The 22,981-nt window shown below is 42.7% G+C and overlaps 1 protein-coding gene across 4 annotated transcripts in view; it reads right to left on the minus strand.

Annotated features, from left to right (window-relative positions):
• Positions 1-22,981, minus strand: part of NDUFAF5 (NADH:ubiquinone oxidoreductase complex assembly factor 5) — a 30,953-nt gene that overhangs the window by 6,480 nt on the left and 1,492 nt on the right. For 2 of the 4 annotated variants that reach the window (XR_014777661.1, XM_084774569.1), the window contains exons 2-8: positions 21,428-21,468; positions 18,060-18,123; positions 10,316-10,363; positions 8,536-8,639; positions 6,202-6,241; positions 5,300-5,497; positions 3,053-3,113 (exon numbers count right to left, since the gene is read on the minus strand). Coding sequence is in view for 3 of the 4 variants with exons in the window: in XM_084774569.1 (XP_084630695.1) it covers positions 3,053-3,113; positions 5,300-5,497; positions 6,202-6,241; positions 8,536-8,639; positions 10,316-10,363; positions 18,060-18,123; positions 21,428-21,468 (556 nt within the window). In the remaining variant the exon portion in view is untranslated. Of the gene's footprint in view, positions 1-425; positions 780-3,052; positions 3,114-5,299; positions 5,498-6,201; positions 6,242-8,535; positions 8,640-10,315; positions 10,364-18,059; positions 18,124-21,427; positions 21,469-22,981 lie in introns of those variants that run through there. The other 2 variants (XM_084774570.1, XM_084774571.1) reach the window with 2 other exon arrangements.

Genomic DNA, 22,981 nt, shown 5'->3' on the forward strand with positions numbered 1-22,981 from the left:
ATCCCAGCACTCAGGAGGCAGAGGCAGGCAGATCGCTGTGAGTTCGAGGCCAGCCTGGTCTACAAAGCAAGTCCAGGATAGCCAAGGCTGCACAGAGAGACCCTGTCTTAAAAAAACAAACAAACAAAAAAGCAGGTGCAAAAATGTTTATAAAAACCATACATTTGAGCTGGGCATGGTGCCACACGCCTGTAATCCCAGCACTTAGGGAAACAGAGGCGGGTGAATCTCTGTGAGTTTGAGGCCAAACTGGTACAAAGTGAGTCAAGAATAGCTAAGGCTAAACAGAGAAACCCTGTCTTGAAAACAAAATCAAAGAAACCCATATATCTGTAAATAAAAGAATAGGCAAGCAATTTTATAAATTTTATTATTTCAAAAGATATTAGAAGTTTTCAGAACCACATGAAGGCATAATTCTGTGATACAGACACCAACTTCAACTCCTCCGGCCATCAAAACTGTCTATGCTATTAGACCTGTATATGTGTGTGTGTGTGTGTGTGTGTGTGTGTGTGTGTGTGTGTGTGTGTGTGTGTTGGAAACCTCTCAGTGGCAGGTATTTATTCTTGTATAAGTCACACTTTTCAAAGTTGAGAGGTAGGATCTATGCCCGCTGCTCCCCAGTGTTCCTGGCATTGTTCCTCCACCTGGTAGACACTCTCCCCCTGCAGAGGCTTGCTTCACTTAGCCAGAACCTTCGCCTGCTCCTGCTTGCTGGCAGATGTCAGCCTAGTCAGTGCCCTCCTTGGCAAGGTGTTTCCTGTGCGCCTCTGGTCCTGCCACCGTTCAGAGAGGAAGGCTATTCAGTGTTAGAGTCCATCAGGTTCCACTCTCTCTGCCTCATCTCCAGTGAGCTTCACCTCTGCCTCTGTATGTGAGCTATGTCCCAGATTTATCACCTGTAACTGCTTCATTTGCAATAATTCACCAAGCATCTCATTTTCCAACTACACCATCCTGTCCTTTTAGCATGACTAAGTACTTCAGTCATAACGATTTTCTGACTGTTTTGAGGATGCTTTGCTACAGCAGCTTTCACTCAACTTCCCAGATCACGTTTGCCTTCTACTTTCTTTTTCTTCTAGGTCACTTATTTCAATTATATCTGTGGACTACTCACACTTTTGTATTTCTATCATGTAAATAGCAAAACTCTAACCCAAACTGACCCAACTTCCTCTGTTTGCTGCCAACCACCTCTGATTGGCTTTAATGAACCCTTCAAACTATAAGTTTTCCCTAGCCATTCACCTTTCTCTCCAGTGAGTATTTCAGTGTTTCTATACAATTCTCAAACTTTGTACTTCTACATAGTATTAATTCCTCAGAAACAAGGAAAACAGATCCATGATCTGGGAACTTCCTGCTATCAAACAAAACCACCTAAGTCTACAGGGACCATTTTCCTCCCTTCCATAAATATATCTGCCTCCTCCTTCCCTAGCCAATTCTGCTGCAGTGATGTGGGAGACTCAAATTACTACAGAGGGTAAGAGGCTCACAGCAAAGGCACACAGGTGATCAAATTTTGTAAGACAACATTCACCAAATGCTTATTTCACAAAGGCCACTGTATCAGGTTGGGTTACAAACGTGAAAAAGAAAGACCGGACTCTTGGGGACCTTTGTCTAATGAAGCAGACTAAGGAATTTGGTCTCAAGTGGGCATGGCCATGAGCAGAGACAAAATCAAGAGCTCTCTCCTGACACCAGAACGACTTTGCAGGTGTGGGATACACCAGGGATGCTAAGAATGAAGCTTGAAAACAAGAGCAATTAGGGACTTTTGAAGGTCTACATGACAAGCCTGGAACAGCCACATGATGAACTTTCAAAGCCAAGTTAAACCTCTGGATCTGAACTAATGATGATGGCCTTCCCTAATTTTGAGCAGAAGACAGCAAACATATATAGGAAGAAATGCATTATAACACATTAATTTAGGTAGCTCAAGCCTGTAACCCAAGCTAAGGCAATATAGCCCTGAGTTCAAGGCCAGCCTGGGCCACACCATGGGACACAGTCTCACAAAACCAAACACATTCCCAATTTGGGAAGTCAAATTATCATTATATTTTTGGTACTAGAGATCAAACCTAGGGAAGGTGAAACAATATTAAAAGGGTCTGTTATTGTTTAAACATGGAAACCTACCACCACCACCACGAGTCCTCCATGCTTGAAATCTCAGTCCCCACCTGGTGGCACCATTTTGGAAGATTGTGGAAGAGGTGAAGGCTGGATGAAGTGAGTAACTAGGGTGCCAAGCCTTGAGATTACAAGCTGGCTCTATGTCCTCTGGCTTCCTGCTGTGGTATCTCTCACTGCCTCTTTGCTTCTGCTGGGTATTTGGTGATAAACCCAGAGACTTTAAGGTTTTGTTCAGAATCTGACTCTCACTTGCCACCAATCAGCAATCTCACCGTTCAACTCTGTCTCCCTGCCCTCTGCCAAATGCCCTTCTTCCAGCCCTGGCCTTGTTCTCTACAAAGGCGTCTGCATGCTATTCCTTTGTGCCTGAGACACATTTCCCTCACCTTTCAATCTGGTTACTTCATCTTTATTTCTTTATTCTCAAAATGTCTTTAATCCCCCAGACCAAGATCTATTCTCAACTAAGCCCTCAATCCTAACCTCATCATACTATCTAAGGTTTGTTTGTTTGTTTATTTAATGTGTTTATCTCTTTGTGTGTATGTGTACAGACATGTGTGTGTTCATGCACAGGCGCAAGATAAGAACTATTGCTCCTGGAAGTCACTTAAGTATTTTACGACAAATGCGCCCTTCAGTGAACTCCACCTCTATTATTCCAGAAGCAGCCATGGTGCTGTAAGCCTCAATTCCACAGCCCTAACCACAGCTGTGACTTAACTCCTCTTTGTGGCATCCGCCTGCTGTCCGCCCCCTCCATTTTACACCATCAGCTCTAAGAAGCCAGCACGCTTTCTGGCCGGGAATGGACCCCTAGTGCTAGCCCCTGCCCTGCAATAGAGTACAGTGTCAAAACGCCTCTCAAGGAGTCTACAAATTCTTTAAAATGCCTTACCTTTTAAGTCTTCCATCAACTCAAACATTCCAGGATAGTTAACTTGAATTTCATCAGTATCCTATTTTTAAAAGAAAAAGGTAATCTTCATGTGACAACCACAAATAAAAATGAAGTTTGGAAGAGCTCTATAACTATTTCCCAGACTACTGTCTTATGGTAAACAGGACATTTCCTGTATCAGAGCCTTACCAGTGCTACAGGCAAGTGCTCACCATTGAGCTCGCTCTCCACCCCCAGGAAACGTCTTGTTTTTAATATTCTTCACAAATATTATCTTCTAGAACTCTAACAACTGGTGCCAAAATGTAGTAACTCTGTTTTATGCTACTCTTATCTTATCTTACTGTTTTATGCTGAGATAGCTACTTTTATCCATCCATCCATCCATCCATCCATCCATCCATCCATCCATGTACGGTCAATCTTACTACGTAGCCTAGATTGTTGTGGAATTCATTATGTAGACCCAGCTACCCTCAAACACAGTGGTCTGCCTACTTCTCCTGAAATTAAAGGCCTTAGCCAGAATTTGTAGCTGCTTCTTCTTGGTTTGTTTGTTTGTTTATTTATAAAATATTCCCTCAAAGGGGTGTGCTATTCTTGTTCTTACAAGACCAAGTCAGGCATGGAGCGGACAGAGCAAGTTACTATTCCATCTCCCAACTCTGAACATCCACTTAACACACTGCACTAAGATGTCGGACACATCAGATATTAAACCGGAAAGAAAAGATCCTACGTTTCTAATTGTCACCTTGACACAGAGGAGGAGTCCTCAAGGAGAGATTGTCCATATCAGGTGTCCCTGTGGGAAGACCTGGGCTGTGGTGCACAGTACTATTCCTGGGAGTTGGGTCTTAGATTGTAGAAGAGTGGGGAAAGTTTTTAAAATATTTAAAAAGGGGAGAAAGGGAGCTAAGTAATAAGCACACATGCATTTATTTTCTCTCTGTTGCCTCCAGTTCCTGTCTTGAGTAGAGAGATGAGGTAGCAGATGTCAGGAGGAGACGTCTTTCTACTTCACACCTTGTTCTGCCACTTCTCCCTCTATGTACACTTCAGTATCCCTTTCTACTACTGTAAATATGCATGGTTCAGGTGTGTGTGATTGACAGAGAGACAGACAGACAGAAAGAAAGAGAACGAGGAAGAGATCATGTTTTGTAATAGGACAGGGAATTGATTAGGAGTTCTGCCAGTTTACTTTCCTTGCTTTTGAATACACAGGATATGATGTAATTTTTGGTTGGTTGGTTTTATAAAATGTATTCACAATAAGTTAAGTAGCTATTTTAACTGTAAGCCTAGCATCCCTAGCTATAACTAGAGGCTTTCTTTATCAAGGAATCCTAGTCATTTCTAATCAGCTGTAGGTGTGCTTCTCTGTCATAGTAAGTGCATTTAACTCCTCTGAGGAGGGGAAAGAGTCCTGCAGAGTAACTGTGACTGTGGAGAGGATGAAGGGAGATGATGCTTCTGGAAACTTATCCTTGGAAAAGTGCTAGGAGCAGGACAGGGGCAGAGAAGCGGGTACTTCACTCCAGCAGCCAAGGTGCCTCTTACTTTGGCCTTTAATATCAAGGGCCACCAGAGGTGAACATCTGCGGCCTCGCGTATGCCTGGACTTAGAGAGCATCATCATTTGTACCTACTTTAACTGAGTTGGTGGTAGGAAAAGAACTACAAATGCCCTAATAACTGATACACTCCTTTTCACATTTGTAGTGGTCTTATCCCAAATTACACCTAACTTGGACTTGATGAATCTAATAGTGTAGTATTTCTTAAAAAATCTTCCTCAAAGCGGTTGGCAAGATGACTCAGCAGGTAAAGGCACTGAGTTCAGTTCCTGAAGCCCGTACAGCAGGAGAGACCTGACTCCTAACGGCTGTCCTCTGACTGCTACACACAAACCCCAGCACACCTTCCTCCCTCACAACATAAATAAACATACTTTAAAGAGAAGTCTCTTCATAAACTTTGGTATATTTTTGGGGGTGATTTACCCTGGAATCTAAAATTTTTCTATTCCTCACATGTCAGTCAGGTTGTCTGTGCATACTAAAGACAGTAAGCCCTGACCCACACACACACCCCAACAAAGAAGAAAAACAAAATGCAAGGAAAATTGTCCCAAACTATCAATACATGCTGCTTCATATCTTTAAATTTTTTTAAGTTTTTAAAAAAAAAACAATGCAATTAATAGGTTACTTGTGGGTTATTGATTCTCCTGATACTTACCACAGTCAGAGTATTGAAACCAGCTCTTCCAAGGAGATGTCCCAGGTCATTGACAGCAGTGAAAGGAGAGATGTGTGGGGAAAATCCTCCTTCCCTTTCAGTTTCTGCTAACTGCAATGAACACCGAAGTTCATAGAGCGTGTCACCTCCAAACATTGCACCAACGAACACCCCATCTGGTTTTAAGACATAATGAATCTGCAATAAATATAACAAAACTGTTCAAATTTTATAAACAGAAACATCAAAACAATAAATGTATCCAAGTCAACATTTTATGATACCAATCTTATTTTGCCAAACTAATTAGAAAGTAAGTAATATTAGACAAGAAATCCCAGTGGCATTGCTATTTGACATCCCAACACATGGAGTTTATTTCCTACTCCCTGAATCTAGCTGGACTTGTGACTTCTTCTGGCTAAAGAAATGCAGTACAAGAGGAAGCTCATGAGTTTTGGCCTAGCTCAGGCCCCGGCCACACCATTCTCTGTTCACTGATAAACACCAATTGACAAACATGTATCTAATGCTTACTAAGAGCAATGCCAAGGTCAGATGCAAACATAAACAAGTTCCTACCCAGGAAAGGGTCACAAGCAGTAAAGAAGAGAAGGAACTAGGACAGAGTATGCTTTATGATATCAATTTGTTTACCCAGTAATTAAATCTTTCTAAAACATATTAGAAGTATCTCTATGACTGACCATTCTTAGAGTTCTCAAAGATGGCCACTCAATGTATGTAAGTCAGTGAGTATAAAGCATACCCACCCATGGACCGCCATAAATATTTGGTTTCTCTCCATTCTCTATCAGACTAATGAACAATGAAAACAGAAACATTTGACAATCTATGATAATAAACTATCACAGAACAGAACCAACATACGTTTTTCTCACCTGTTCAAGTGCTCTAGGAAGGTCATTCACCCAGTGCAAACTAAAATAGAAACACATATATTTGTTTAACCTTAATTAGTATAATTATCAGTAGGATAAACCACAAAAAAGTATGAAAGTTTGAAATCTGAAATTAATATTGTTTTCTATACTTCCACAACTCTGCTCTTTTTATGGTCTCCACATTTTTGCCTTTTTCAGAATGACATATAGCTGGAACCAGCAAACACATCTCTTTTGAATAATTTTTTTATTTCGTAATGTGTCTTTAAGTTTCCTGTATTCTTTTTATGTTTTGACAGCTTATTTCTTTTTAGTGCTAAATGATTCCATTGTCAAGATGTACCACAATTCACCCACTTAGTACTGAAAGACATGTATGCTGGCTAGTTTTATGTCAACTTGACACAAGCTAAAATCATCTGAGAGGAGGAAACCAATTAAGAAAATGGCTCCATAAGATCAGGCTGTAGGCAAGCTTGTAGGGCATTTTCTTAATTAGTGATCAATGTGGGAGGGCCCAGCCCATAGTGCGTGGTGCCATCCCTTGGCTGGTGGGCCCGGTTATTTAAAAAAGCAGGCAGAGCTAGCCAAGGAGAGCAAGCCAGTAAGCAGTACTTCTCCATGACTTTTCTGCACCAGCTCCTGCTTCCAGATTATTGAGTTCAGCTTTTGGTGCTGAACTGTGAGCAAAATAAACCCTTTTCTCCCCAAGTTGCTTTGGTCATGGTTTTTCATTGCAGCAACAGTAACCGTAAGGCAATATCTTAGTTGCTTCCAAGTTTTAGCAATTATTAGCACAGCTGCAGCAGTCAAGACCACTAGTTGCTCTAGCAGAAAACCAAATTCGGTGTTCAGCACCCAAATGGTGGCTCAAAACCATCTGTAACTGCAGTTCCGGGGTCCTACATCCACTTCCGGCCGCTGCAGGAATCAGACATGCACACACATACACTCGGGCAAAATACTCACATACATAAAATAAACAAGTCTAAAATATTTTTTGAAAGAGTCATATATTATTCACGTTCATGTTTCTGCATGGATATAAGTTTTCATTTTCTTTGGGGAAATAAATGCCAAGGAGTATGAATGTTGGATCCTAACAAAGTACATTCAAGTTTCAGGAAACCATCAAATAGTTTTTCAAAGTGCCAATACCTGTTGCATTCCCACCAGCAATGAGTGAGAGCTCCTGCTGTTCTACACCCTTGGCAGCAGTTGGTGCTGTCAGGGTTTAGATTTGCCTATTCTAGTAGATAGATAGTACATCAACATCTTGTACAGTGATGGAAAACAAAACAACAAAGCTTTCTAAATTTACACATCAGAAACCTCTTAAATCTCCTGGTTTCTGTTGACCCTGTTTAGTCTCTCATGTGTGACAGCAAAAGAGCTCTAACGCACTGTAGAAACTTGGGAAAAAGAAGACTCTTAAGACACTACGTGATTTCCACTAGGGTGTTCTGAATTGTTAAACAGAAGAATCTTACAATGTATAAACTAAGATAATCAGTTTGTAACTAAAAAAAACTTACACTATCATAGTGAAGAATACAGCTCAATATCAGAGTGCTTGTCTTTAACACCCAAAACCTTACGCTTACTTCCAGGCCAGGGTGGGAAGGTATCCATTGCTATCCTACGAGTACAATGTTACAACATAAAGTAGATGTGTTTATAACATCTATACACACACATACATACATGTGTACATATGGATGCATGCTTGCACATGTATGCACATGGAGACCAGAGGTTAACCTCATGTATTGTTTCTCAGCTTCTGACAATATTGTTTTTTATTAGTGTCTCTCACTGGTTTGAAATTCATCCAGTAAACGTGAGCTTGTTGCTGACCAGGGAGCATCTCCAGAGCTGGGATTACAAGCATGTGCCACCATGCCTGCCGTTCATGCATGGTTTTTTGTTTTGTGTTGTTTTTAATAATCAACATATTTATTTTGAACATTCTATGATTCACCCAGTCTTTACTTCCAAGTAACTTCTCCACTGGGTCTCAGTTCCCTTTGAAGTACATGCTCTTATTCCAGGAGGCAGTTAGCTTTTCATCTTCCCTCCAGTCTAGGGGACATCCCCAGGCAAAGCCCACAGGGACAAGGACATGAACCCAGTGGTCACGGACAAGCTCATCATGACTGCAGCCTGGTGCCAAGCATGACCCCACAACCAAGGGCAGCGGCAGGGAGCTAGGCCCTCATGTGGGTTTTATCAATGAAACGTGCGTCTTCATGTTTCTGCAGCAAGCACTTACCAACCAAAGACTCTGTAACCTCAGGAACATATTGTTAAAAGTACATATGGATTACTAACCTTAAGCTGCTAACCACCAGGTCAAACGTGTTCTCTTGGAAGGGAAGGAATTCTTCATCAGCTAAAATATTCACAGTAGGAATATCTGATTCTAAGGAGTTTCTCTAATGGAAAAAAAATAAAAGTTCAACATATTTAAATAAAGTTTCAATTACTAACACAATCATTATTAGACACTGCTAATGTTAGATTCACTTAGCAGTTTCTATAAGCACCACCCCCCCACACACACAAAAGGCACTCAAGAATCTTTGTTAAATTATACTTAGTTGCTTCAAAAAATATAAAATTATATCCAACTCTCAGACAACTGAACATTTCAATGCAACAAATGAAGTCACAAAGTACTGGATATAAATATAAAATAAATTTTATATTCTTAATATTTTAAGCTTATATAAAGATGACTAAAACATTAAAAACTGTAAATGAAAAACTATTTTAAAATTTCTAAAAAGCAAGCTGGGCACATGGCTTTAATCCTAGCACTTGGGAGGCAGAGGCAAGTGGATCACTGTGAGTTGAGGCCAGCCTGGTCTAGAAAGCTAGTCCAGAACAGCCAAGGACTACACAGAGAAATCCTGTCTCAAAAAAAACAAAAACAAAAACAAAAACAAAAAACTTCTAAAAACCAATAAACAATGTAAATACAAAGTGAAAAAATATTTATTATAAATTATGAAGGGTTAATATCTCTAAAATATAAACTCTTAAACATAACCTAGGGAAAAAAAATACATGTAAAAGCTCAAATCGATGAACATTACTGGATAGGCATGTCACAAAATTATTTTTAAAATAATAATTCAAAGTTAAGAAATAGCAGTGAGGGTCTGGAGAAATGTTTCAGTAGCTAAGGTCACTTAGTGCTCTTTCTGGAGGACCCATGTTTGCTCTCCTGCGGCCAGAGAGGCTCACACCATCTAGAACTCCAGCTTCAAGGGCTCTAATGCCCATCTTCTGATTTCCACAGGCACCAGGCACGCACATGGTGCACACACATACAACAAGCAAAACACTCATACACACAAAAACCAAATTGTTAGAAAGGAACACACACAGACACACCGAGAGAGGGAGACTGGCTAACAAACTGCCAAGATCCAATAATCACACTATCTATCCACAGCTATTTCACTGAACTAGTAATCAAAGACAGGAAAAATAGAAAGCGCAGTTTTGAATGCTCTTATCAGATTGTCAAAAACAAAAGGGGCTGGGCTAAGGTTGCCAAAGGAAAAAAGACAAAAGCACTTTCATGTAAAATTCTCATTCATCTTCCTAGGGACAAGCTGGAGGCATACACTGAACATGAAACATAAATGAATTCTAGCAAGAATTTATTCTCAGGCAAAAATCAAGTAAATCAAGCAGACAGCTGCTCTTCGTATGATGGTAAGAGCATGTGTGACTACTGAGAAACTACAACTGCAGCAGGCTTCTAGAAGCCACTCAGACCAATCAACCACGTGATGCTCACATCCTGGAAAGCTATGATATTCCATAATGAACATGGACTACTAATGCCGTGCTGTTCACATGAGCCCGGGGATGGAGGTGCTTACACACGTACAAAGGCAGGAGGCTAACTGTCACCAACTGCTAGCTGTCTCTGGGCACTCACATTGGGAATCTCTTTTCTTACTCTATTCCCTGTACTGTTTGAGTCTTCTTCATGTGTATATATTTATAATTACACTTCTATTACATTGTGAAAGAAATAAAGAACTAACAATTAGACCTGGAGGCCAGAAACAAACAACATTTAAAAGCTACCTACCAAAGCATGTTCTGCAATGTCTGTTTGGAAGATCTTTCCCACAATCTCCTGCAACGGGATAATTAAAGCATATCAGATGATGAAAAAACATTTATAGCTGCAGTAACAAAGCGAAACAATTACTGAAATTTCCAAAGAAAAAAATTATAGAGTAATTTCCAGTTTTGTAGTATTATTTTCTGACCAATTACAGTATGATATGCAAGTTTCTTTAGAACACAATGAATAGGACATTTAAATACTTGCAAGTAATTCTACTTAATACACTTAACTTATTTAACAAAATAGAGAATACATGTGCGCACACCGACATGCTACAATTCTCCACTACTTAAACTTTCTTTGGTTTAATATGCTCAAAGCTAGTCGCCGTACTTCTGTGGCAAAGAGACTTGAAAACACGCACAGAAACTAAGGGGTTTCATTTTACCTGTTTCAATGATCCTCTCTGCTTTCCAAAACTATGAGGGTTCTGACACCATCTTGCAGGCATATTTTTATCAGTTTTATTTGGGTTCTTATATAAACCACCCTTCTCCACCCCAATCCCTTCTAGCACCCCAACATTAGGTAGGTAACAAAGAAGGTTAGAGGGCAAAGGGGATGCAGACCTCTTTAAACTACTTCCTGCTTCACAGATAAGTCCGGCAGATAGTCTGGGCCTGAAGGCCAAAGACCGGATGCCCCAAGGCAACAGAGGAATCTTGGGTGACTGTCCAGGAAGCCAGCAGGCTCTGTTATCTCTATAGTTTTAGAAGCTACATAGTCTGTACTTCCTGTCCACTCAGGTAATATTTATCTTTCTCAGGTCTCTGATGGGGTTGAAGATATATAGTTATAGTCTTATAGTTTTCCTTAATAAGATTCAAAACACAAAAGCATGAATTGTTTAGAATCTAAGAAAAGTTTTAGGGTCTCAAGAGATGTTTTTAGGTTGATAAATGAAAGTGATTTAGGTACAAAATTTTGGACTCACCAAGATAGGATAGTGGAATTGTTTCTCCAAGGTCACCAAGTACAAATGGACTGAACACTGTGAATGGAGTTCTTATCTGACAGTTCTCATAACTATCCTTATTATATATAGTTTATTAATGCAACACCATTTTTTTGGACTAAAGGGGGGAAATGTAGTGAGAATTCTGGTTTCTTTAAATACCCAGTTTTTATGTGAATGTATCTGTTTTAATACCAGGTGTGGGATATGGAGCTGCTTCAGACTGTCCACATAGCAGGGGCATAACCTGTGCCAGCTGCAGGTCGTTGGGAACTCTGGAAAGGGTATAACTAGGAAAGCCGTAGAGGGACTCAGCAGTTCCTTCCTCGCCCCCCACCCCTATTGCTGCTCTTGGTGGGCTGGATTACTGGATAGCTGCATATTCTGATGAAGAAGATTGGACTTGCCCCCAGGAACCTGATGACCCTGATCAGCAGGAAGTAGATTAAAGAGGTCTACACACCCTCTAACCTCCTTTCTCACCTACCTAGTGTTGGGAGGTTGGAAGAGATTGGGGTGGAGAAGGGTGTAGATATAAGAGCCCAAATAAAATAGATTAAAAATACGCCTACAACATCAGTCTCACATTAAAATTTCCCATGTTGCTCTCTTCTCCAGGGTCCTGCTCCCGCCATCAGTACCTCCTCCAATACTTAATACATGTCTGCTGGGGTCTTTCTCTCAGCTAACAGCAGGCATCCTCCTTGGGTCAGTCCTGCTGAGTCTATCTCTTCCCCCACAGCACTACTGAGGCCTCCAGGAAACTTCTTCAGTGATTCCTACTGTGGCTCCCCTCTTCTGTCAGAGAAACTCACTCACACTCACTTTTTTCTGCTCACAGCTTAGCAAGAGCTAAGAAATACCAATACTTTGCTAGGTAGGGAGGACAGAAGAAAGCGAGCACTACTATAAATACACCTGTTTGTTAACTTCCTTGGTGTAGTGTCTCTGACGAGGTGGATTTCATGCTACCAACAAACACAATGCTGCTTGATGTAGGCTTGGTAAGTGAGGGGCAGAACTGGCTCTCAGATGCCAACTCCAGGGCACCACTGTGGACCAAAGAATTAAGCTAATCAAAATGATTATCTATCTTTCTCTCACCTGAAAATCTAAAGTAAGAGATGTAAAGATGGGGGCAAAGGTCTCTGAGTTACAGCACATACACTTAAGGCTAGAGAGTGTATGCTAAAAACCACCTCTTGGTAGGGCACTATTTTGGAACACTTAACAATTTCTATAGTGTGACTATTTCTGCCGTAGTTGATTTCAAGTTATCAACAGCGTCATTTGACAGAGTTAGATAAGAGATAACAATGATCTACCATGAACTGAAAAAAGCTAGTTAATTATATGTAAAAGTAATTTTTTATTTGCCTGATTTAATTGTCGTCTTGGAGACTTACTGCCTCCATCTGATAACCTAGGCCTAGCCCTGGAAGCTTCTATCCTCCATATAATCTAATCTAGGCCTAGAATGTTCTCAGCCTCTCAGACTTAGTGCTGAGTAAGCTCACCCTTTCTAGTTCTTTCTGAACTCTGACTGGCTGGTTCAATTCGGCTGTTCTGGCTCAAACTCCTCTCCAAGCTGACTGAGTCAATCTGGCTTCTCTCAGTCTCAGACTGAATTGCTCTGCTTGGCCCTGGCATGGGCTAGAGTGATGGCTCAGAGGTTAAGAGCACTATCAGTTCTTCCAAAGGTCCTGAGTTCAATCCCCAGCAACCACATGGTGTCTCACAACCATCTATAATGAGATCTGATGCCCTCTTCTCGAGTGCAGGCAAAACACTGCATATGTAATGTATATGTAATAAATAAATAAATCTTTTTAAAAAGTAACTCTATCAATCTATTCTAATCTTCTGGCTCCTTCTTTCTCTGTCTTGTCTTGTCTTCACCTGTGTCTACCTTGTTCTCTCTTCAACCTCTCTCAGTAAAACTCTCCCTGTGAAAACTGTCTCTGAATTCCACAAACTGAACTGCAGTGAACTTAACTCCACTGCACTGCCTCTTAATTCACTGACTCAACAGAAGTGACTAGAACCCAGAAACCTGCGTGTCTCTGTCTCCTGAGGGCTGAGATTAAAGGTGTGTACCACCACAACTGGGCCTAAGCTTTTCTTTACCGAACACTTGCTCTATACCAGGTTGGCCTTGAACTCAGATCTGCTTGCCTCTGTTTCCTGGGATTAAAGGCATGTCTTTACTCCAGCAGGACCACGCAGACCTAGAATGACTTTGGATGTGGTCTCTTGCCAGAGCAGCCATGTTCTAAATTTAAATTCTTCTACAACTGAGGCCGCATCAAGAATACTAGGGATAATCTATAAGAAGAGAAAAAGAATGAAGATAGCACATAGCCTCCACGTAATCCCAGATGCCACGCACACAGGGCTGTACTTCATACTTCGGTTTCAATGCTCCAGTACCTTGTGAGAGAAATCTACTTCCAAATCTGAGTAGCATAAGAACCTCCACAAACACCTCTATATTTAAATTGACTTCAGTGGATTTCCATTTCCTAAAATCAAAAGATAAGACAGGTGTGGTGGCGCATGTCTTTAATCCCAGCACTGGGAAGGTAGAGGCAGGTGGATCACTATGAGTTCGAAGCCAGCCTGGTCTACAAAGTGAGTCTAGGACAGCCAAGGCTACACAGAGAAACCCTGTCTCAAAAAAAACAAAACAACAACAACAACAAAAAAGAGGGGGGGCTGGAGAGATGGCTCAGAGGTTAAGAGCACTGTCTGTTCTTTCAGAGGTCTTGAGTTCAATTCCCAGCAACCACATGGTGGCTCACAACCATCTATACTGAGATTTGGTGCCCTCTTCTGGTATACAGGCAGAACACAGTATACATGATAAATCTTAAAAAGAAAAATCAAGTGATGGGCTAGAGACACAGCTCAGTAGTAGTAGTAGAGCCCAAACTGGGCAAGTGTTCCATCACTGAGTTATATCTCAACTCAGCCAATATTCATTAGGTGCATTACATATGTATTAATAATGTAATGATTATTCATTGAGGAACTAGGATTTAATAATGAACAAAAACAAGCCAGTCCAGTACAAAAAGACAGACATAAACATATACCATGGACTAATGTGTGCTATAGCACAAAAAAAAGCTACTTGTCAGAAAAATGGGAGCACTATTTCATAAAGCAATCACAAAAGTCTGTTGAGATGGCTCGGTGAGTAAAGATGCCAGGAGCCAATCCGATGAGCCGAGCTCAGTCACCAGACTGACATGGTAGACGAATACAATCAACTTTCTAAAGCTATCCTCTGTTCTTCACAGGTGTGCTGTGACAGGCATGTGCTCACACACATACAAACATATATGTAAGACACATGACTATGACTAAGTTAGAAGAGAATCCGACAGTTCTGAGAAGATGGTGAATGACTCGCTTGTATTTTAAAAGGATTATCCTATAGGGAGAACAGACTGTTGCCGGCAAAGAGAAGTAAGGAGACCAATGTGAAAGCTACTGCAGGGATTTAGGCCAGCAGCGCAGGTGGCTAGGGCTAATGGTGAGACGAAGGCTTAGGTAAGAAAGTGGAGCTTAGATACATATAATCCAAATGAGAACTCCAGATCCAATCACTGATCAAGCTCTGCGGGGTCTGCGATGTCTCTCATGTTACTGCTTTTATGTTGGCTTCAACTCCCCTGACTATGCTGCCTTTAGCACTGCCTGCTAATCCGTCTGTCTATTCTCTCTTCCTCAATTTTGATTTCTTTTCTTTCTTTTTTTGGTTTTTGTTTTTTCAAGACAGGGTTTCTCTATGTAGCATTTGGCTGTCCTGGACTTGCTTTGTAGACCAGGCTAGCCTCTAACTCACAGAAATCCTCCTGCCTCTGCCTTCCTGCATGGTGAGATTAGAGGGGTGTGGCAGCACATCTGGCTTCTTTTCATCTTTCTTACATGACATGCCTAAGGTAACGGCCTTCAGCATCATTGGATTCCACAGCACCCCCCTCCCTTCCGCCATGCTCTGATTTCCAGTGCTAGGAACCAACCCAGACTCCCTGCCTGTAAGAGGGCATCAAATAAGTCCTTCTATTTCTCCTACCCTGCAGCACCTGCTGCCTGTCAATGAACATTTTATATTCTCTATGGCATTTGTTATTGTCAGTGTTTGGGGAGTTTCATAATTCCCCTGCACCACAGCCTAAATATATGTTCTGCTTTAATCCCAGGAGCTGAGAGATGGCTCAGAAGTTAAGAGCATCTGCTGCTCTTCTAGAGGATCTGAGTTCACTTCTACCCAAGGGATCCCATGCCTGCTCCCTGTGGACACCTGCACTTAGATGCACAAATCCACATGCCAACACATCCACCCACACACAATTTAAAATAAGACAAATAAATCATTTTTATGAATCCCAATTTAATCTGTGTCTTCACAAAGGCTAAAAGGATAAGTGAGCAAATGAATGTATTTATGGCTCGTGGTGACTTGAGTGAGAATTGCCCCTGCAGGCTCACGGATTAGAATGCTTGCTCCTTAGGGAGTGGCCCTGCTTGACAGCAATTAGAGGCCTTGTTGAGGTAGGTGTCGCTTTGCTGGGGAAGTGTGTCTCTGCAGGTTTCCAATGCTCAAGCTAGGCCCAGTTTCTCTCTTCCTACTGCCTCTGGATCCAGACACAGAGCCCTCCTTCTGCAGGACCATGTCTGCCTGCGTGCCGCCACGCCTCCTGCCTGCCTGCGTGCCGCCATGCTTCCTGCCTGCCTGCCTGCCGCCACGCTTCCTGCCTGCCTGCCTGCGTGCCGCCACGCTTCCTGCCTGCCTGCGTGCCGCCACGCTTCCTGCCTGCCTGCCTGCGTGCCGCCACGCCTCCTGCCTGCCTGCGTGCCGCCACGCTTCCTGCCTGCCTGCGTGCCGCCAAGCCTCCTGCCTGCCTGCGTGCCGCCACGCTTCCTGCCTGCCTGCGTGCCGCCAAGCCTCCTGCCTGCCTGCGTGCCGCCACGCTTCCTGCCTGCCTGCGTGCCGCCACGCTTCCTGCCTGCCTGCCTGCGTGCCGCCACGCCTCCTGCCTGCCTGCGTGCCGCCAAGCTTCCTGCCTGCCTGCGTGCCGCCACGCTTCCTGCCTGCCTGCGTGCCGCCACGCTTCCTGCCTGCCTGCGTGCCGCCAAGCTTCCTGCCTGCCTGCGTGCCGCCACGCTTCCTGCCTGCCTGCCTGCGTGCCGCCAAGCTTCCTGCCTGCCTGCGTGCCGCCACGCTTCCTGCCTGCCTGCCTGCGTGCCGCCACGCTTCCTGCCTGCCTGCGTGCCGCCACGCTTCCTGCCTGCCTGCGTGCCGCCACGCTTCCTGCCTGCCTGCCTGCGTGCCGCCACGCTTCCTGCCTGCCTGCCTGCGTGCCGCCACGCTTCCTGCCTGCCTGCGTGCCGCCACGCTTCCTGCCTGCCTGCGTGCCGCCACGCTTCCTGCCTGCCTGCCTGCGTGCCGCCACGCTTCCTGCCTGCCTGCGTGCCGCCACGCTTCCTGCCTGCCTGCGTGCCGCCACGCTTCCTGCCTGCCTGCGTGCCGCCACGCTTCCTGCCTGCCTGCCTGCGTGCCGCCAAGCTTCCTGCCTGCCTGCGTGCCGCCACGCTTCCTGCCTGCCTGCCTGCGTGCCGCCACGCTTCCTGCCTGCCTGCGTGCCGCCACGCTTCCTGCCTGCCTGCGTGCCGCCACGCTTCCTGCCTGCCTGCGTGCCGCCACGCTTCCTGCCTGCCTGCGTGCCGCCACGCTTCCTGCCTGCCTGCCTGCGTGCCGCCAAGCTTCCTGCCTGCCTGCGTGCCGCCAAGCTTCCTTCCTGCCTGCCTGCGTGCCGCCATGCTTCCTGCCATGATGACAATGGACTATACTGCTCAACTGTCAGCCAGCCGCAGTTAAATGTTTTCCTTTATAAGAGTTGCTGTGGTCACGGTGTATCTTCACAGCAATAGAAACCCTAACTAAGACACAGTTTGAATTAGAAAATGTGAAATAAAATAATGAGTACTATTAAGTGCTACTATACTTTATATATTTTTTAATTAATAAAATTAATGTTTTCCTTAATTATGATTTTTTTTTCTTGTCTCACTAAGAATCAAATTCATTGCTTCACATATGCTGGGCAAGCATTCTGCCACTGAGCTATACCCCAGCTTTTACTGTGATTAAACAAAGTGGAAACAAAGAGGAAAATATATAGGTTTAAAGAAATTATCAGGAGCATTGAATAAATGTTTAGCAATTTTAATTAACCAAAATCTAAATATCATTCAGCTAAAATGGCCATGGAAGTCTTTTCTAAAAATGAATTATATTGGAGGATGACGAGACAGTTATGTTGCCTTGAAAGCACTAGGATCTGAGTTCAAATCCCTGAGCCCACATTGGAAGAAAGAAGAAGGTTATGGTGGTGCCTGTAGCAAAGGGATAGACAGACAAGCAGCTCCAAGGCTCACTGGCCCTCCAGGGTAGCCTAGTTGGCAAATAGTAGGCCTACAAAATACCTCGTCTCAAAAAACCCCCAAAACAAAAATCCCACAAAGACGAATGGCATCTGCTGGAGGGCACCTGAGCAACAACAGTAAGACTGTGCAATTTCTTTTAATTGCATAAGCACATAAGTATACATGTACACACACGCACACACACACACACACACACACACACACACTAAATGCTCCACACATGCTTGCAGATACACACACAATTAGTCAATTTTATTTTTCAAAATTGATTTAGCCAGTGTATAAAAATACCTTATTCAAATGTTGTGCTATGTGGCCTCTTCCACATCCCACATCCAGTGCAAGGGGAAAATCTCTGGAAAAAAAATAGATATAGGAAGTAAGCTTTGAAACATAGTCCATAAAATAATCAAGGGCTAGTTTACTTAAGTAATAATATATAGAGCGAATCTAGTCACTAATCGACAGCCTTGGGGTGGGGGACGTAGCTCAGCAGTGCGGCACCTATCTAGCTTATGTAAGGCCCTGGGTTCAAGCAAAAAACAAAAACACAGACAAACAGGTTAGACATGGATTTGAGGAACACACTTGATGAGGGATCTGAACTCCATCATCTAGACAAAGATGGGAACAAGCTGAACGTAAACTAGCATGGGAAAACAGGCACACTCCTCGGTGGTGAGCTTGCCTAACATGTGCAAGGCTCGCTACAATCTCCAGCCCCACAGAACAGCCAAATTAAAACATGGCCCTGTTAAAACTCCCCCTCAAAATTCCAGGGCAGGAGAGCCAGAGACAGGAGGATGTCTGTGGCTTGCCAGCCAGTCTAGCGTAATCAGCAAGCTCCCGGCAGTAGGAGACCCTGTCTCAGAAAATACAGTGATGAGACCAAGGCAGACACCCAGCGTCAGCCTCTGACCTCCACATGCATAAGTTCGTATGTCCACACACAAGTTCATGCATACACATAAAAATAAAAGGATGTATGACAAAATTATAAAATACTAGCACAAAGACAGAAAACCACTTGATCATGAAAGGGTAATAACTATTTAAGTTTTACAGTTAGAAAGACATTCAAGGGAGCTGGAAAGGTGGCTCAGTGGTTAAGAGCACTGTCTGCTCTTCCAGAGGTCTTGAGTTTGATTCCCAGCAACCACATGGTGGCTCACAACCATCTATAATGTGATCTGGGGCCCTCTCCTCACATGTAGATAGAGCAGTCATATAGGTAAAATAAATAAATCAATCTTTACAAAAAAGAAAAAGAAGTCGACTGATTTTAACAGTACTAAGTAGGCCTCAGCTCTCACAATAATAGTGACTTCTGGGTGGTTCATCTGTGTGTACTTGTTTCTCCTTAAGATATATGAAATGCTAAGCACAGTGGCTACAAACCCAGGCTTGTCAAGTACACTAACAATAGAATATCAACATAAGGACATTTACTAGTATCTTAAATAATTTAATTCCAAACATTTAATGTTTAAAATATCCTTTCACAAGAGTCTTCATGGACTTGGCTTTAATATCCTCAGTGCTGTGACACTGAGTTTGTAAACTCCAAACTGAAAAGCAAAACTTAATGTTTCATTCATTAAATTACAAATAAACTATAGTTTAGGCAAATGAGAATAGTAAGCTATTTTTTGTCTTTAATTAGTGACAAAAATGAAACAAGAGGCCTACTTACAGTAAGGAAGTATTTCTTACCTACAAAATTTAAAAGACTCCTTTTAATTTGAAAAGATGTGCCTAAAATATAGCTGGAGAGTCTGTGGTTTTATGAAGCCCCATTTTTACCAGGCAAATGTGATAAACTTATCCCATGTTGGTATACTTAAGCAAATGTCACTTAAACAAAGATCAACAGGGAGTGATTTGCTAATACCACTGAGCAATTCTAATACAAAGCCATTATTTGGCTGTAGTTCCACTACATGAGGGCAAGGCTGAATCAACAAAGCTTTCATCATGTCCCAAACAAGAGCAACATAACCATCAAGACTTTTACACTACTTAACGAAAGTGCTCATTCTCAGTTCACTCCTGCAGGACCGCCATAGGAGCTACATCTCTATTAACAATGCTTCAGATAAGATGGGGACAGCCTCACCTACACTAACTGGGCAACACATCAGGTAGACATTCTCCATCACTCAAATGGCAGAAGAGTCTACTGCTCGAGCTGGAGAGATGGCTCCATGGTTAAGAGCACCGCCTGCTCTTCCAGAGGTCCTGAGTTCAATTCCCAGCAACCACATGGTGGCTCACAACCATCTATAATGTGATCTGATGCCCTCTTCTACCCATAAAGCACTCATAAACAATAAATAAAACAAATAAATGTTTTTTAAAAAAAGATTCTACTGCTCATTTCAGTAAAACCTAAACTTAGTTAAACTTAGAAATCTTAAATTTTCCCATGTAGCCAATTTTTAGTTCCTTATTTTGAGCAATTCCTCTATTACTAATTTGGGCTAAATCAAGTAGATCAGTCATTCAGGCTTGAAGAAAGCTACCAGTTTTACATTCACACTTAAAAAAAAAAAAAGATAACAATGAAGAAAATGTCATTTGCTTTCCCAGACAAGGAAAAGAATAGCCAGTGTGGGGCTGGAGAGATGGCTCAGAGGTTAAAAGCACTGACTGTTCTTCCAGAGGACCCAGGGTTCAATTCCCAGGACCCACATGGCAGCTCACAACTGCCTGTAACTCCAGGATCTGACACTTACAGACATACATGCAGGCAAAACACCAATGCACATAAAATAAAAATAAATAAGTTGTTTAAAAATAAATAAATAAAAATAAATTAAAAAAAAAAAAAAAAGAATAGCCAGTGTGGCTGTGCATGCTTATAATCTCAGCACTGAGGAGCCTGAGGCAGGAGAAATGCTATGAGTTGGAAGCCAACCTGGGCTACACAGTGAGACCCTATCTCAATAATCTAAAAAAGGAAGAGATGTTTAGAGTGCTTTAAATCACCAACCCTAGTAATCAGTTTCTCATTTGACTATTGCACATATCAAGCTCTCACTATTTAATTTCAAGTCTCCACTCAACAACAGATTTTGTTCTTGTTTGTTTGTTTGTTTGTTTGTAGCCGGATGTGGTGGCGCACGCCTTTAATCCCAGCACTCGGGAGGCAGAGGCAGGCGGATCGCTGTGAGTTCGAGGCCAGCCTGGTCTACAAAGCGAGTCCAGGACAGTCAAGGCTACACAGAGAAACCCTGTCTCAAAAATCAAAAAAAAAAAGATTTATTTATTATGTATACAGTGCTCTGCCTGCACATACACCTGCAGGCCAGAAGAGGGCATTAGATCACTTTATAGATGGTTTTGAGCCACCATGTGGGTTGCTGGGAATTGAACACAGCCAGTGGTCTTAAATTAACCTCTAAGCCATCTCTCCAGCCCCCAGGTTTTGGTCTTAGGCAGGAGTGAAGGAGCATCTCTGTAGCCCCAGATGCTCAACAGGCTAAGCAAGGAGGGTTGTCTAAGGCCTAGAAGTTTCAGCAAGATTCTGATTTGGGACAAGGGAGGGAGATATGGACGAGAGACTAAGAGATAGAAAGACAGACGGGGAGATGGGAGAGCGGGAGAAAGGAAGAGAGAGAGAGAAGGAGACTGTATCTTACTGTAACACCATCTCCTACCTGGCTATGTCGTACACACGGTCTGCAATTCGACTTCCAACCTGAAAGATTGCAGGGGTCAGTGGGTTAAATATGCATAGTACGCCTAACAGAGAAGAAACACTGCTCTTTCCTAAGACTCAATTTATGTTTCAAAAAAGTAAGCATTTCTATCCCATTTTCTATTTTCCCACAGCAACTTTCTTTATAAATACTGAATGTGCAATAAAATATCGCTGGAAACAAAGCGAAGCAAATTATTTTAGGGGCAAATTTAACAAATTCAAGATTAAACAATGTGCTAGGTGTGGCAGCTTAAGTCTGTAGTCCTAGCATTTAGGAGGCTGAGGCAGAAGGATTGCCACAAATCTGAGGCCAGTCTGGAACACATACTGAGTTCCAAGCTAGTATACGCTATAGAGACCCTAGTCTCAAGAACTCAAAACACCTGCTGAGGCAGGTAGACCTCTGTGAATTCGAGGCCAGACTTGTAGATATTACATAATGAATTCCAAGACAGCCAGGGCTACAGTGAGATCTTGCCTCAAAACAAACAAAACCAGCCCTAAACAATCTTAAAAATATGTACATATACTTGGCCTTTGTATTCTATGTGATACAAGGTAAGAATAAAAAGAAAGGAAACATTGTGTTGATTGGTTTTTGTCAGCTTGACACAGACCCTGACATATCATCAGTTGAGAAAATGTCTCCATAAAATTAGCCTGGAGATCAGACTGTAGGGCATTTTCTTGATTAATGATTGATGTAGGAATATCCAGCTCACTAGGCAAGTGCCACCTCTGGGGCAGGTGGCCCTGGTGGTATAAGAAAGCAGTTGAGCTAGACGGTGGTGGCACACACCTTTAATCCCAGCACTTGGGAGCAGAGGTAGGCGGAGCGTTGTGAGTTCAAGGCCAGCCTGGTCTACAAAGCAAGTCCAGGACAGTAAAGGCCAGAGAAACACTGTCTCGAAAAAACAAAAAAAGAAAGAAGCTGAGTGCCGGGCAACAGTGGTGGTGCACACCTTGAATCCCAGCACTTGGAAGGCAGAGGTTGGTGGATCTCTGTGAGTTCGAGGCCAGGCTAGTCTACAAAAGGAGTCTAGGACAGCCAAGGCTACACAGAGAAATCCTGTCTCGAAAAACCAAAAGCAAGCCAAAAAAAAAAGAAGAAGAAGAAGAAGAAGAAGAAGAAGAAGAAGAAGAAGAAGAAGAAGAAGAAGAAGAAAAAGAAGAAGAAGAAAGAAAAGAAAGCAAGAAAGCAGCTGAGCATGCTGCGAGGAGCAAACCTCCTCTCGGGCTTTTGTTTCCGTTTCTGCCTCCGGGTTCCTGGCCTGACTCCCTCAGTAATGAAGTATTCTGTGGAAATTGTAAGAAAAAAATAAACCCTTTCTTCCTCCAGTAGCTTTTGAACACAGTGTTTTATCACAGCAGTAGAAACCCCAAATGAGACAAATACAATTGACATATTAGTTTGCACAGAAATATATTAAAGAATTATCTACTAAGCTAAGGATTATTAAAAACTGGTATACAAATGCTCAATGAACAGAAACGTACAACAAGCCTGTGT

This window comes from Acomys minous (genome assembly GCF_964271855.1).
Source record: "Acomys minous genome assembly, chromosome: 3".
Taxonomy (NCBI): Eukaryota; Metazoa; Chordata; class Mammalia; order Rodentia; family Muridae; genus Acomys; species Acomys minous.